Genomic DNA, 16277 nt, shown 5'->3' on the forward strand with positions numbered 1-16277 from the left:
GAGTCTTTTTGCAAGCAGTCAGACAAGATGTCAGAATGGTGGGGAATCCCTTTCCCTAAGATGAGTCCCTCCTCTCGCTGGATCCAAGCTTCAACCTCCCCTGAGTGAAATTTCTGAGGGAAGTCCAATTTCTTGGACTAGTCTCATGATTAGAAGGAAGGCCAAAAGTGTTTCTTTACAGGTTACCTTCAAGAAGCACGAAGAAGCCGTTCAAGCGGTGGTGGTGATCATCCCTACTGCTGCTCTTCCAAGAGTGCCGATTTTGCCCTCACGAACCTTTTGAAGCAGTGGGTGTGGCTGATTATAAAGTTTTTATGCATTTGTCTGTCTGTTCAACTTGTCATAGTTGATCAATTTTTTTTTTTTTTTTTTTTTGAGGAAAGGTTGCACCCTGGAGCTCACTCTGTAGACCAGACTGGCTTTGAACTCACAGAGATCCACCTGCCTCTACGCACCCCCCCCCCCCCCAGTGCTGGGATTGAAGGTGTTTGACACCAAGCCCACTATTCTTTTTAATGAGAATTTACCTCAACGTTGTGTTAAGTAGTTCTAAAAGAAATAGTTTGTGTTTAATCTTGTATTTTTTCATATGAACTTCTTAAAAAATTTTCACCTAATTTTATCTTTTATTTGGTTTGTTGGTAATAGCTTGTTACAAATAATGGTTGTATTTTACCCTTAACACTAATTGCATGTTTTAAATATATATATATATTTTAATTTTTTGAGATTATAATTGCATCATTTCCCCCTTCCACTAAATGCATTCTATATTCCCAATGCAGGTTTAAAAGCTTGTTTTCATGGTGCGCTCCTGCCCCCATCCCGCCCCTCACCTATGAAGCGCCATCTGCTGGCAGAATGGCAGTATAGCTTCAGGGTGGTTAAAAAGCACCTTGCTTAGGACAACTGTTCTAGATTTGGCAGTTTTGTCAACAAAAATCCGAGCAAATATGGAATTTACCATTTACTTGTAACTGAAATGAGCTTCACAGAGATGTGAGCTAACAGCCTTCGTCCTCTTCCTGCAGGGAATGTGCAAATGTAAGCTGCTGTGCACGGCTTAGGAAGAGGCTGGGTTGCTATTACAAGCAATGGACTTACTATGTACACTGGCATTTTGGGTTTAAATTGTAAATCAAAATATGTGTGTTCTGCTTGGTTAGAATATATGTACCCTTTCGTGCAGTGGAATCCAAGGTCTTGTCTACTAAAAAAAATACTAACAGGAGAAAATTGCCCCCTGCATAGAAACACAGAATAACACTTATGGGGATTGTGTTTTGATTGAGAATGTCTCCTAGTCTCAGGCAATTCAATGCTTGGTCCCTAGTCTGCAGTGCTGTTTGGTGAGTTTAATTTAAGTGGCACAGACCTGCTAGAGGAAGTACATCACTGGAGTTGGGCTTGGGAAACAAAAGGCCTCACAAACGTCTGTTCATACTCTGATTCCTGCTTGTAGCTGAGGGTGTGAGTTCCAGCTTGCTGCTGCTGCTCCACGCCACACTTTCCTACTAGGATGGGTTTTTCTCCCTATGACAGTGTAAGTCCAAGTAAACGCCAATAAGTTGACTTGGTCATGGTTTATCAGAGCAACAGAATAGTAACTAATACAGGAACCACAAATAATTCAGTTCCTTAAAAAACCCAAAAAACTGAAGAACCAATTTGTGTTCTTTAAAATGTCAGGAAGTCTCACCACCACAGAAGTGGACCTTTACTCTAGCTCTGTACTTGATCGTTTCCTGATGGACACTAACTAGGGCATTTCTTGGCCTTTGTCTGCAGAACAAATTTTCGGGCTGGGGAGAGGGCTTAGCGGGTAAAAGTGCTTGTTTCACAAGCTTGCAGCTCTGAGTTTGGTCTCTGTCACTCATGGAAAAAGCCAGATGTGGCAGCATTTATCTGTAATCCCAGAACTCCTGCAGGAAGATGGCAGATAGACAGCCAAACAGGCCCATAACTTGCTAGTGCCATCTTGTCTACTGATCCATCTGTTAGCCTGTGTGCTGATGTGATATTGTCTGTTATCCGTGTATGTTTCTGTGTGCCACCTTCAGCTGCGATATGTTACATAAAAATACGCCCCCTCCAAAAGGTTTAATTCAAGTTGGCCTATAGGTAAGCAAAACATACATGTGAACTAAGTCCAAATTCCTTCCAATTCCTAAGACTTAAACAAATCTATTTTAAAATTACAAATTAAAACAACAAAAAACAATCTCCTGAACTGATAATACACTGGCTGTGTTACCACTAGATACTTCAATAATGTCCATGTCTCAGTTTCAAAAACCACCACTTCTTGGGGGTTCGTTACAATACTCTGTGCAGGTGTCAGTAAATCTAATGAAAGGCTGGTGTAACTGGACAGGGCCGGGTTGTCCCTTGGTGTGATGTCCAGATTGTGTCCCAAAGAGTTGAGCCACAAGACACATTACTTGGGCATCAGGTTTCCCTTTTGCAGGCTCTTAGTTTTGCTGATAAAAGAATCTAAGATTTAGAATGAAGCTTGAGGACCATTTTACTAGACTTTAAGAGGAAAACCAGATGGCAAGCAAGGTATGTCAGTAAAATGGGGGAGCAGGAAAAAGGGGGGGCACAAAGGAGACTTTCTCATCTCATGTGGGCTCAGCTCAGGAGTTAGAGTTCCAGAGGCTCTGTCACAGAAAGGTCCACTGGGTCAGTGGCTCTGAGTTCTTGTCTACAACCAGAAATTCATGGTTGATAGACGGAGATGCAGTTTGTTCTTACTGTTTTTGAGACAGAGTCTCAGTGTGTGATTCTGGATGGCCTTGGACTAGCCAAGATGGGCACATCTGCACCAAGAAATGTTCAAGTCAGCATACCTACGTTTAAATTCATCTTCGGCACTCCGGGTAGCTCCTGGCGATCACAGGATAAAGTGGGACAAGCATTTTGGATGAAGGAAAAAGGAACTAAAGAGACATACATAAGCCTGGCAGTGGCGGCACACGCCTTTAAACCCAGCACTCGGGAGGCAGAGCCAGGCGGATCTCTGTGAGTTTGAGGCCAGCTTGGGCTACAGAATGAGTTCCAGGAAAGGCGCAAAGCTATACAGAGAAACCCTGTCTTGAAAAGCCAAAAAAAGAGACATACATACTTAATACTACTTGTAATAATAACAAGACCACGCAGTTAAAGAAGTTAATGTTAACCACTGGGGGGTGGGGGTGAGGAAAACTAATAAGGGCAGGACCACGACTTTAGAAGTCATTGCTCTAAACCAACAGTGCTGTATATACAGCACGCAGCCCACATGGCTTTCTCCCAGCCAGCTTGTAAACCTCACTGGGCTTAGTGCTTACATGCGGGCCCCGAACATGGTGTCTAACCTAGGGTGACCTTGAATTTTTCCTGGTTCTCTTGCCTTAACCATCCCCGTGCTTGGTGTTTTTCTGAGAGCCAAAAAAAACGCGGCGTTGGCCAGTCCCCAACACTTCCAAGGCCCAAACACATCAGGAGCGCGCCCACTACCTCGTGGGGAGAAGCTCCGCCAAGAGCCGCTAACTCCAGGCCACACCACGCAGGACTCCACAGGACGCTCGCCGGGATTTACCGAAACCTCGCCTCTTGCTAGGCAACCGAGTCTCCACAGCGACCGGAAGAGGAAGATGCGGGGCTGCCCGGAACCGCGGAGGGCGGGCGCACGCAGTCTCCCTGGGCTCCGCGGAGACAGGGATACACAGCGTCCCGGTCGCCATGAAAACAGGCCACACCCCGGCTATCCCGGCCCGTGCCCGCCCAGTGCGCAGACGCGCATGCCGTTCCGCGCATGAGCAGTGCGGCTTGGAGCCCGCCAGCCCGTGTCTCCGGCGCCAGCTACGCCGCTGTGGCTGTCACTATGGCCCATTACAAAGTGAGGGGGGCGCGGCGTGGCTCGGGGCGTGCGGGCGGCGCCGGGTGGGAGTTGGGGCACGTGCAGGGCTTGGGGGCGGCGGCGGGGCGCGCCGTCTTCCTGCTCCGGCCCCGGGCTCCGGTCCCTGACCCGCCGTATCTCCTCAGGCCGCCGACTCGAAGCGCGAGCAGTTCCGGAGGTACTTGGAGAAGTCGGGAGTGCTGGACACGCTGACGAAAGGTGAGCTGGGGGGACGGCGGCTGTCCGCGCTCGCGCGCTCCTGGCCAGGTGGGGCCCTACCGGGAACCGGTGAGGCCTTGGGGTCCCGCGGGTCGGGCGCACGCCGGTTGCGGGACGTCACCTCGCCCCCGTGGCCGCTCTCTGCCCGGGACTGAAACTCTTGCAGCTGTTGCAAAGTCTCTCCAACTTCCGTTGCTTTCTCCCGAGCAGCCGCAGTGGACACGTTAGTAAGAGACCTTGAGGTCCCAATTACTCCCGCCTCATAGTGTGCGGGATCTTACACATCTTCCTTCGGACAAAAGGCAACTAAGAAAATTACCGAATTTGAAAGAGGGTTACTATTAGTCTTCAAAGCTGGGGATTCATAGACAATTTGGGCCGTCGCTTTTCAACTCCCTCAGCCTGTAGTAATTCCTATTTTGTGTAGATTTCATAATTACAGCAGAATTAGATTTTGAAGAGCTCCAGAGCACATAAAAATGACTATATCGTTTACCTTAAAAAAACGGAAGTTTACTGTTAGTGTATCCCTTCCTTTCTGGGTTTAAAGTTAGAGAGAATGGTGACTGAAACCACAGGATCCTCAGAGAGAGAATACAGCTATACTAGCCTGACAGTACATTGAATGTCTGCTACATGTTACTCAAAACAACATTGCCTGGTGTTTTCAAGGGAGTAGAATGGAATTGCTGGCAGGAATTGAAACTTTGGTCCTTTTGAGAATGGGAAGTGTCTGGGAAACTGTATCTGCTTTTTAGGGAAACAGAAGATAGGGGAAATTCTATCTTTTGGGAGAATTTAGCAGAAAACAGGGCTTTTAATTCCCTCACACGGATGAGCTGACAAGTTTACTTACTGCCTACTTTCGACTCAGATAGTAATTTCCTATATATTTGCAAGTCAACGTGAGCAAACAGTAAGAACTCCTCTCTGAAACCATTGTACTTTGTGGCCTCAGAAGTGTCACAGATGCGTGGAATTCTGGGAAAACCCCCTCATGTTTGTTTCTTTCAAGTAATGATCTTATTCCAGCCTTGTGTTCTGGGCACCAAGGGATACAGCTATGGAAACGTCCCCATTGTCAGGAGCTAGTAGCTTAGTTAGAGAGACACACACACACTAAAACAGTGCCAGCTAGTAGTAAATGTGTGACTTAAACCATAGCAAGACTAGGGGATAAAGATGTGACACTTTACATTGAGTGGTAGAGGGAAGACCTTTGGACAGAAAGTCCAGATAAGTATCCTTAATCTGAAAATTTGAAATCTAAATTGCTCCAAAGCCTATAACTTACTGAGCATTGATGTGGAAAATCTCATACCTGACTGTTTAAGTTATGTCAGTCAAAATTCAGGAACCGAGGAATATTTGCTTGTCATGTTCACATATGGAACGTAAATGAATCTCATGTTCAGGCTTGGATCTCATCCCCAAGATATTTCATTATGTATGTATAGATATTCCAGACTGGAGATAAACACTGAAATACTTCTGGTCCCAGGTATTCTGTGTGGGGGTGGGGTGGGGGTCGAATGCAGCAAGTGGACAGAAAAGCAGTAACAGGCAGGTGGAGGACAGGTAGAGATAACTGAATACGGAGAAGATGCGCAGCCTTCAGGCTGTGTAAGAGATGGGAAACATCTGCATGCTCCCACCTTCAACCTTTGTAAACTAGTCTCCTAAATAACATCTGACAACACAGTATCTACTAATATGATTTAGAACTCATTTTTAAAGGTTCAAACATGTTTTATACAAATTTACATTTTCCTATCCAGCAAACATTTCAGAGAGGATTTAAAATGGTTTTTAATGTCAAAACAGTGTAAGAAGCCAGGCATGGTGACATGTTTTTAGTGCTACAGTGAGGGAAGGCAGGTCTTGCATTCACTGCTTGTCTGGGGTACATAACAAGACCAAACTCACAAAAGCAAACTAGAGCTAGGCTGGAGGGATGGTTCAGGAGTTCAGACCACTTGGTGCACAACCATCAGGACCAGAGTTCAGATCCCAGCCCTCATGTAGTAAGTCAGACAGGGTCTCTGTGTGTAATCTCAGTGCTGGGAGGCGGGAAGCGGATACAGGATGAGCTTCAAGGCTTATTGACTACAAGCCAAGAATGCAAGCTCCAGGTTCAGTGAGAGATCTTGCCCCAAAAGGTTTAAGGAACATGCAAAAGACCAAGGCATCTTGTGTTATTTCTAATTGTACTTGATAGACTGAAGTAGGATGACTGCTTGAGTCTGAGGCCAGCCTGGCTGAGTAGCATTTTGTTATTTTGAGCAGAGTATCAACCTATAAAATACCTGGCTTTAAATAACCTGACTGCTAGGGGCCAGCAGGAAGGCTCAACAGGTGAAGGTGCTTGCTGCCAAGCCAGATGGATCTGAGTTTGATTCCTGCAACTCATTGGTAGGAGGCGAGTATAGAATGTGTCTTGAAATTTATCCTCTGACCAACTCCCCTCCCCATATGTAACTAATAACAATAAATCTAGCTGCTAAAGCAAAAAGGAATATGATTTGATTGAATACTCTTCAGATAGAAAGTACAATCATCCCATAGAAAAGCACAAGAAACTTAACGCTTTGTAGCATCAGCCTTGCATGCACTACTGACAGGAATTTGGAAGCTGAAGAATAATGGAAGGAAAAGGCAAGAGCATCAATAGTCACACCTATAAAAGTTTAGATTCTAGCTGGCCTGGTGGTGCCTGTCTTTAATCCCAGCACTTAGAGAGGCACTCTGAGTTCAAGGCCATCCTATTTTACATAGTTCCAGGACAGCTAGGGCTGTGTAAAGAGATGTGGTCTTTAAAAATAAGTAAATAAAAGTTAAGATTCAGTACAGATAAGTGGAAGTAAATGGAAGAAACATTTTTGAGTATATAATTAAAAAAGTAATAAATAGGGCCTCGAGTATCGCAACATAATAAAAGATGATTGGCAGATAGTGGTGACGTAAATGTGATTTCTCAAAAAGTTATGTATTTTGATGTAAGTTAAAAGTAATTGCTCACAGCCGGGCGGTGGTGGCGCACGCCTTTAATCCCAGCACTCGGGAGGCAGAGCCAGGCGGATCTCCGTGAGTTCGAGGCCAGCCTGGGCTACCAAGTGAGCTCCAGGACAGGCGCAAAGCTACGCGGAGAAACCCTGTCTCGAAAAACCAAAAAAAAAAAAAAAAAAAAAGTAATTGCTCACTTGCTGTTTTTCATACTGTATTTAAATTATTAAAACTCTAATAAAGGACATGTAAATTGGTTTAAAACAGGACTTCTTAATTTAAAAGTTAGACACATTGGACAGTTGTAGTTTTTGCTTTTGTCAGATTTCCAAAGTTGGGTGTGGTGACACACCTGTATGGGAGAACTGAGGCAGGAGGATTGCCATGAGTGTGAGGCCAGCTTGGGTTAGCTGTCTCAACTACACACAGGTTCAGGCATCTACAAGCTCAGGGGATTTTTGTAAAGGGTCCTCAGCACTAATTTGGAGAACTTGCCATCTGAATATTGAATTCCAGGAGGGCTTGTTCACTAGATGAGTGAGACAGTGTTCACATGAGGCCACATATTTTTTTTTTTTTTTTTTTTTTTTGGTTTTTCGAGACAGGGTTTCTCTGTGTAGCTTTGCGCCTTTTTCCTGGAACTCACTTTGTAGTCCAGGATGGCCTCGAACTCACAGAGATCCGCCTGGCTCTGCCTCCCGAGTGCTGGGATTAAAGACGTGCGCCACCACCACCCGGCTGAGGCCACATATTTTTAAATGCCAATCTGAGCATGTTGATTACTGGTAACATTTTTGGTTGGTCTAGCCTGTCATATATAAAACTTAATTGTTGAATATTCTGAATGGAACTGAAATTTCTCTAGTTAGATTACAGTAGACTGTTTTGGTTTTTTTGAGACAGGGTTCTTTGTAGCCCAGGTCTGCAGCTCATTGCTTTTCTACAAGTGAATGTCCTCCAACTCCTTATCCCCCTGCCTCACCTCCTCGGTACTGAGATTACAGGCGTGGGCCAGCACACCCAGCTTCCTTAATTGTTCTGCCATTTTCCATGCCCCACTTCAGTCAGACTTGCGTACAGAATTCAAGAGTGCCACCCCCTTGCTTTCAAATTGTTGAAATATATTTGTAGCCCTTAGGATCAGAGTTCAACTAAGCTGTTCTCAGTTTTCCATTGTCTGACCCTAGAATGCCTTTCCATTTATTACCATTACATACAACATACTTGACACATTAGTTTTCAATATGTGCTCTGAGCTTTCCCATTTTTCTAGGTCTCAGGTCTGCCTCTGATGCTAAGTATTTCTCCAGTCTCACTCCGAAACTCAGTAACCACCATTGCAGTTCAATACTCTCTGCCTTCCTTATCTTCTGCCATGGACTGTAAATTTGTTGCAAGCAAGAACACTGTCTGAATTATTCACCATCCTATGGACAGTGTTAGCAATCTGCTTGCCATACAGCAAGCAGGCAGATAGTATTTACTGAGTTTCAGAATATTAGCCATCTACACTGAAGACTTCATTGCTTTTCTTTCTCTTTGCAGTGTTGGTAGCCTTATACGAAGAACCAGAGAAGCCCACCAGTGCTCTGGAGTATCCTTTTCATCTCTGAAGTCAAAAGGCCACATTTTTGACATTTTAATTTATTCAAATATATAATAAGCTTTCAATACTTTTGTTTATTGAAAAGTTCTTTTGAATCTTCACATGACCTTGGATCACCTTGGTGGTGTGGTGGGTACTGTCCCCCAGCCTCATTCTGCTGTGAGTACATTCTTAACACTGATGTTAGTTTTTTAAAGCATCACTTAGGAGCTGCTACCCCGGAAAACCCAGAAATAGAGCTGCTTCGCCTAGAATTGGCAGAAATGAAAGAGAAATATGAAGCTACTGTAGAAGAAAATAAAAAACTGAAAGCAAAGGTAAATTTAAAAAAGAAATTCAAATTAAAAAACAATCTTGTCTCTAATGATTATCTGACCAAATCCTTACTACAGGCCAGGGATGTAGCTCAGTGGTAGAGCATCTGTTGGCATGTGCAAAGGTCCTGAATTCCATCTATAGCATGATAAAACCAGAGTAAACAACCCCAAAACTTCACTAAATGGGCATCAGGGAGGGACAGTATCAGTTTGAATCAAATGCATAGCAAACTTAAGCTTCATCTAGAAAAATCCCAAGACCAACAATAAATAGGATAAGCAAAGAGTGGTCAAGAAGAGGGAATTGAAAACCTGCATTAATAAAAAGTAGGGAATACTGGCTAATACTGCTTAAAGTACATGGATAATTTTAAGGTTCTTAGGCAGTTCAGGTCAGCCTAGGCCACTGCTTTGTTAAGGGTACCTAGAACAGGGCAGTGCATAGCCCACACGGTCTCAAGCATGCTTGCTCCAGGCTCATAAGGACAGACTTGATCATATCTAGAGCTGAAGTTTTCCCTTTGTTCAAACTCCCATAAACTTGAACATCAACTTATAGTCTTTGAGGCTTATTACATTCAGAACTACACAAAGCACTTTCCAAATCTGACAGTGAATTAAAAGAAGTCATACCTTATGAAGTCCAGTGTTCTTGTAAGGAACCACAAGCTTTTATTTAAAAAAAAAAAAAATGCAGTGACTGAGATTATCTAAACTCTTTGTAGTCGCTGTGTAGACCAGGCTTGATTCGAACTCAGAAACCCCTACCTTTGCCTCCCTAGTGCTGGGATTAAAGGCATGCACCCTGCCAGGGCCCTTCTGGTACTTTTAAAGTCACTTTTCATTGACTGAATATACTAGTAGAAATCACATAACTCTTCGTCTGCTTTTTAAAAACAGTTCCATATTACACAGCACGACAGTTTTGGAAAGATAGACTGTTATGTACCTAGTATTTGAACAGTTCAGTCATGAATTGAAACTGAAGTCTAGCTGCTAAAGGTTTATACAAAAAGGGATTTTGTTAGTTTTAATTGTACTCAATCTTAAGTAAGCAAATGGTTTAAGAAAGATAAGTTCAGGAATTGATTATTGACTCAATAACAAAGTTGAATATAATATCTAATTTCATTGTGTTACTAAGTTTTTTACCCAATTTAAATAAAATTCATCTAAATCCTCTGTCTTTGCCCCATAGCTTGCTCAGTATGAGCCACCTCAGGAGGAGAAGCGTGCTGAATAGGATTCTTCTCAGTTGAAAAGACACTGAAAACTGGTTTTGTATCACTTGAATAGCTTGTATAGTATATAATCTTCCTGAAAAGATGCTATAAACTTTTAATATGTTAAATCCACTCATCACACTTTAATGTTATAAACACATATACATAGAATCACCAATAAAAACTCAATATAACTTTCTTTGGGTCTTAAAGCAGGAGAATCCAAAGTAGATCTTGAAGAAAAGCTAAAGAGCCACATAACTTTTTACCTTCAAAGACATTTTATTTATTATCCAATTAGGATTGATGGTACTGGTTGTATTTTAGCTAGGAGATTTAGCATGGAGCTATTCCTTGGTTGAGGACTGGAGCATAGTAGGCACACTCATTCTTGACAGTGTATTCCCAGTGGACAGATCTGTGATGTAGGATGCTTCTGCATGGATTCCCATGCATCTTCTGCTCCTTATATAATATGGGACAAGTAACTCTTCTTTGCCACCACTTTGCCTTAGATAACTGTGTGTGTGCCAGTATGAACTCTGACACCACCTTTTCTTTCTATGCACTCATGCCCATCTGATAATGCTGCCTTGCTGTGCTGTGTGCTGTAGTGCGTCCTGGTTGCACATTAGTCTGTGTTGTTTTCAGTTTGCTAACGCTGCAGCTACTGGACTGTAATTTACATAGCTTCCAACAGGACTACACTCCTACCCTGCCTTACTTAGTTCCTTAGTTGAGCACAGAAGAGAGATAATATAAAATTCTGGGTTCACGCACAAACTGGGATGGGAAAGGGATGAACCATTATGTCACAGATGATTATAATATATAATTATATAGTGCTTTTTTTCCTCTTAAAGGTATTTTTTGAGCCTTAGATTAATTTTATCTTTATTATCCCTGTGAAGTAGGTAGGGCAAATATGAGGGGAGGTGGGTGCTGAAATTTTTAGGCCAAAGACTGACATTTATATGAAGTTGTTGCTAACTGTAGACCCCTGGGCAGGTCAGTTAATGGCTTGGCGGTTCCCTTTCCTCATCTGTACCATGAGAACACGTGCTGCCTACCTCACAGGGTTGTTGTGAGGTCAAATGAGATGATGTACATGAAAGATTTGTAAACGGTAAAGTACCACTTGTTTTGGTAGTCCTCTTCTTTCTTTTTGGGTAGGGGACAGTCTCATGTACCCCCAGGCTGGCCTTGAAGTTCTGATCTTCTTGCCTCCAACTTCTGAATGCTGGGATTACAGGCATTCACCACTACATCTGGCCCGTTCTCCTCTCTCTGGGGAGACTCACAATCAGATGTGTGTTGATCACTTGCTTTCCTCACTCACAGACACTGAAGTCCTTCTATTTCATGCCTTCTATCTGTATTGTTAGGGAGCCTGTATTTAAATTTTGATCACAGCACACATCCAATCAAAGCTGGTTTAACCAGCTGAGGCACTGGCACCTGCTGGAAACTCTGACCAAGCCATTCACAAGGGCATTGTAATCAGTCATGTTGGCAGGAGTGTGGCAATGGTCTGCATTTCTTCCAGTCACAAGTTTGTTTCTGGAGGGGGTCCAGCTACTAGTGGAAGAACATTCAGCTGGACTGATTCTCTGTTTACCGATTTGAGTGCCTTTAGATGGATAGCACTGGGCTAAGTGCTGGTGTGGTAAAGATTTATTTATTAGGAGACACATATGTAAACAACTACAAGGTGGGTTAGGATGTGCTAAGAATTGTAGGAATAGCAAAAGAGGTCCTCAGGAGGATTTGGAAGGGAGAGGACTTAGCTTCTTTAGGCAGTTTGTATAGCAGCCGTTTTGTTAATACAGACAACTACATTTTGTTTTCTGGCAGTCTCTTTTTTTCTCCCCACCTCTCATGGTACTATTGTTATTTTTATTCTAAAGCAGGCTAACTATATGTAGGTGGAATTGGCCTGGAACTTACTATGTAGCAGATGGTAGCCTCAAACTCAAGATCCTCCTGCCTCTGCTTCCCAAGTGCTGGGATTACAGGTGTGCACCACCTGGTCTAATGTTATGTCAGTTGGTTTGTGACAGTCTCTTGAACCATCCTTTTGCATGTTAGTTGCAGCTTGTGGGCTTGATTACCACTTGTAGGTGGAACTGTCCTGGGCCAACCACTGATATTTAGGAATTCAAAGTTTGGGGCTGGAGTAATGGCTCTGTTAAGAGTACTGGCTGCTCTTCCAGAGGTCTTGAGTTCAATTCCTAGCAACCACATGGTGGCTCACAACCATCTATAGTGGAATCCAGTGCCCTCTTCTGGCGTGCAGATGTACTCACAAACAGAGTATGCAGATTTGAAAACCAAAATAACCATAAATAAATAGGTCCTAAAAAAGAAAACCAGATTCCAAGGTCACCGGGCATGGTGAGCACCTGACATGGGTGCTGGGAACTAAACTGGGGTCTTCTCCAAGAAGCAGTCCTGAGCCGCTTCCATCATTTCCGTCGAGGACTTAAATGAAGACTGTATACAAGATGATGCTAAATGTAAGTGGAAATGGCAGCTGCTTTATCTACAACATGAAGATTAGGGGCTACAGACATGGCACAGTGGGTAGAGGTGCTTGGGCACGGGCCTGAAGAACTCAGTTCATTCCCTGGATCCCATAAAGTAACAGAAAAATCAACTCCCAAGAGTGTTTTTCCACGTGTGCACAGCTGCGTGCACATAATGCATATAAACATTCTGAACAGACATGATGGTCCATACCTATAATCCTAGCACTTGGAGGCAAGTGGGTCAGGAATGTGAAAGTTATCTCTGACTACATAGTCAGTTAGAGGCTAGCCTTGGCTACATAAGATCCTGTCTCAACTCCACCCCCAAAAGGGGTGTGTGTGTGTGTGTGTGTGTGTGTGTGTGTGTGTGTGTGTGTGTGTATGTATGTATGTATACTTTCACATCTTACCTACCCTACAAGGTTATTGTTCGGATCAGATTAAACACGGTGGGTATAAGTGCTTTGCAAGCTGTAAAGGGCTACCTACAGATCAGTTGTAGTGTTGCCACATCTGTAAATACCACAGAATTGGAAAGACTGGCTGGTAGACTACTTTGGAACAGATTTTAACCTGATAATCTTTGAGCACAAACAAAAAAGTTAAAGACACCAAGTCATATAGTGATTTAAAAAATGTAGTTATACAAGTAGGGTTTCTGACAAAATACTAGTTCTAGTGATCACTAATGTGAACCATTTAAACTTCTATCTGGGAATAGAAAGGTCCAGGTGCTAAATGAGCCTGAAAGCCCTGCTGGTTACTCTGTAGGTACCAGGTATCTGAGGGATGCTGACAAGCATGAATGCATTTTAAGGAAGAATGATCAATAGGGAGAAGGGATGTGAAAGCATGGCTGAGTTGTTCAGTATGGTTGCCACCAGTTACATGGGGCAGTTAACTCAAAACAAAAACTCAGTTCCTCAATCCCTGCAGCCTCGTTTCTAGCATTATATGGTCAGCGGGTGCTATCCTGAACAGTACCGACATAATGTTTCTACCCTTGATGTCCTGCTGAACAGTACTGTAGAAGCAGTGACTGAAGGAAGCGAGGAGAGCAGGGAGCAGAGAAGACAGTGTGTAATGAGGACTGCTTGAATAGTAGAAGGGCCGTTGTAAAGAAGGCTTTGAGGAGTGTGACTGTTGGACTGAAACTTGTTTGATACTGATACTCTAGCGGGGAATAACCTGGAACAACTTTCTGGTCCTCTTGCTTCCTTGCTGCTGTGATCACAGGCAGGTGCTACCAGGTCTGGAGTATGCAGTGCTGGGATGGAACCTAGGGTTTCAGAAAAGCCAAGCAAGCATTCTACCAACTGAACCACATCCCCAACCTTTGGAATAAGAAATTTCATAAAAATGTATTTTTCTTTTATGTGTCTAAGTGTTTTGCCTGCTTGTGTGTATGTGTATCACGTGTATGCCTGGTATTCTTGGAGTGCAGAAGAGGGCATTGGATTTCAACATTGGAGCTATGAAGGGTTGGAAGCCATCACAGGGGTGCTGGGACTGAATGTAGGTCCTCTGCAGGAGCACCAAGTGCTTTTAACCACTGAGCCATCTCTCCAGCCCAGAGTAAAAATTTGAGCAGAACAGAGCTTTGGAGATGGCTCAGTGGGTAAAGCACTTGTCACATAAATGTGAGGACTTGAGTCTGAATCCCCAGAACTCAGGTAAAAGTGAGCAGCTTTGTGTCTGTAATCCCAGTGCTCCTGTTGTGAGATGAGAAGTGGACAGGAGTCAGCCCAGAAACTGGCAGGCTAGCTAGCTTTGCATATGCAGTGCTAAACAACAAAGAAGTAACTTTGTCCCCAAACTCAAGGTGAAAGATAAGATATCTGAGGTTGTCCTCTGATCTCTATCTACTCCTAGACCCCACCTAAAACTGTTAAAACTTTTACCACAGCTACCCTTAAATTTGATTTCCTCTGGCAAACAGTTGGTTCTCTGAATCCATGGATTCAGCCAACTGGATTGGAAATTTTGGGGAGAAAATTGTACTGAGCATATGTAGACTTTATTCTTGCCTTACTCTAAGCAATACAGTGTAACAACTTTACATTCTCCCCCATGACTTCTTAAAAAAAAGAGTTTCTAGCTCAGGCTGCCAAGGAACGTGATGTGTAGATAGAGCAAGCTGACTTCAAACTTACTGGGGGGTCTTGCACCTGTCTCTAAAGTACTAGGATTTACAGGTGTGTGCTATCGCCCATGCCTGGCTAAGACATCATGTCTTTGTACTGGGCATTATAATTAATGCAGAGCTGATACAAAGTACGCGAGTTGTGTGTATAGGATCACATGCAAGGAACTTGACCATCATCCAATCTGTTCATGGGATTAAGGGTGGCCTGTAGGCAGTCTCTCATAGTGAGGGATATGTACATTTAAGTGCATTCTGCCTATTAGATACTATGGAGTTGGAACTTTTTAGGTGAGTTGTGATGAAATCTGAAGATATGTCCTGCTTTTAACTTCTAAGATCAGGTATAACCAATGTGTCAGACCTACACAAGCTTACTTTTTTTCTTCACAGTCAAGTCATTCTCTGAGTAGGGGATAGGGCTGTGGTGGTACAATTAGCCTAGCATAGGCAGAAGACCGCCCTGCAAACAACACAGTCATCACATAAAACCAAGAACCCCTACCCCATCTCCTTTTAAGTGTACAGAGCCGTACTTTGTCAAATTTCCGCTTCTGGAGTCCGAGACGTGAAAATTCTCATAGGGCTTTCTGAAGCCTACTTTGGCAGCAAGCATTTGCCTTCATTATTCCTAATTCCTCTGGTCTCGAATCACAAGGAAGTCTAAGCTGATGCAGTACTCAGTTGCTGGATGGGATAGTGGAGGAGCACTTTGACTAGGTGGGAACAAAAACAGCAGGATCCTATCAGCGAACTGCTTGCAGAAAGATAACGATGTTTTAGCACGCTTGTATTTGTTTTCCTTATCGGCTCCAGCTACCAGGTAGGGCAAGTTATCACTGGGACTCCTAACTGTCTCTGCCGGGCTCCTACTTGATACACTTTCTCGCACATCCCAACCGCATCATCGGTCAGGACTGGCTCATACACGACCTCCTGTGGACTTCTTCACCCACTTCTGGAGCGGTTCATCTGTGCTCATGGCCTTCTCACATAAAATCTGTACTGAGTCTGCTTACACAGATGTCCAATCTCTGTTCAAGCAACTCGAGAGCAGGCAGGGGCAACTCGGTTTCAGTTTCGAGAGCCTTCCTGGTAGTACCCAGGACCTGGCAGGCATCGTATAAATAAATACTGGCTGGGCAGCTGCAACCAGAGGAGGGGAGGGGGGGCAACGAATTCTTACCCAGACGCCCAGAAGCATCTTCCCTGCGGTGCTCTCGGAGCCCGGAAGGAGGCGGTGAGCGGTGAGCAGCGCAGCGCGCAGGGCAGGCCGAGATGCGTGAGGGATGCGCCCAGGGCGAAGGCCCGGAGCCCGACAAGAGGCGCGGCCCGGCCGGATCTCCTCGTGACTCCTC

General features: G+C 44.0%; 1 protein-coding gene across 1 annotated transcript; it reads left to right on the top strand.

The window, feature by feature from the left end:
• The first annotated feature begins 3633 nt into the window (after positions 1–3633).
• Positions 3634–11389, top strand: LOC114681174 (MYC binding protein). The gene is made up of 5 exons (XM_028854512.2): positions 3634–3880; positions 4027–4099; positions 8648–8696; positions 8896–9025; positions 10224–11389. Exons 1-5 carry the CDS (start codon positions 3797–3799, stop codon positions 10266–10268), a joined length of 381 nt encoding a protein of 126 aa, XP_028710345.1. The 5' UTR covers positions 3634–3796; the 3' UTR covers positions 10269–11389.
• Positions 11390–16277: the final 4888 nt, after the last annotated feature.

The sequence above is a fragment of the Peromyscus leucopus genome, chromosome 2 (assembly GCF_004664715.2).
Source record: "Peromyscus leucopus breed LL Stock chromosome 2, UCI_PerLeu_2.1, whole genome shotgun sequence".
NCBI classification, from domain to species: Eukaryota; Metazoa; Chordata; class Mammalia; order Rodentia; family Cricetidae; genus Peromyscus; species Peromyscus leucopus.

What these genes read in the sequence shown, in the direction of transcription:
- LOC114681174 (XM_028854512.2), top strand. Translation starts at nt 3,797, where the DNA reads ATGAGCAGTGCGGCTTGGAGCCCGCCAGCCCGTGTCTCCGGCGCCAGC. An exon ending in GCTGGACACGCTGACGAAAG is followed by an intron (nt 4,100 to 8,647) that starts GTGAGCTGGGGG and finishes TTCTCTTTGCAG; the next exon opens with TGTTGGTAGCCTTATACGAA. An exon ending in AAGCCCACCAGTGCTCTGGA is followed by an intron (nt 8,697 to 8,895) that starts GTATCCTTTTCA and finishes CACTGATGTTAG; the next exon opens with TTTTTTAAAGCATCACTTAG.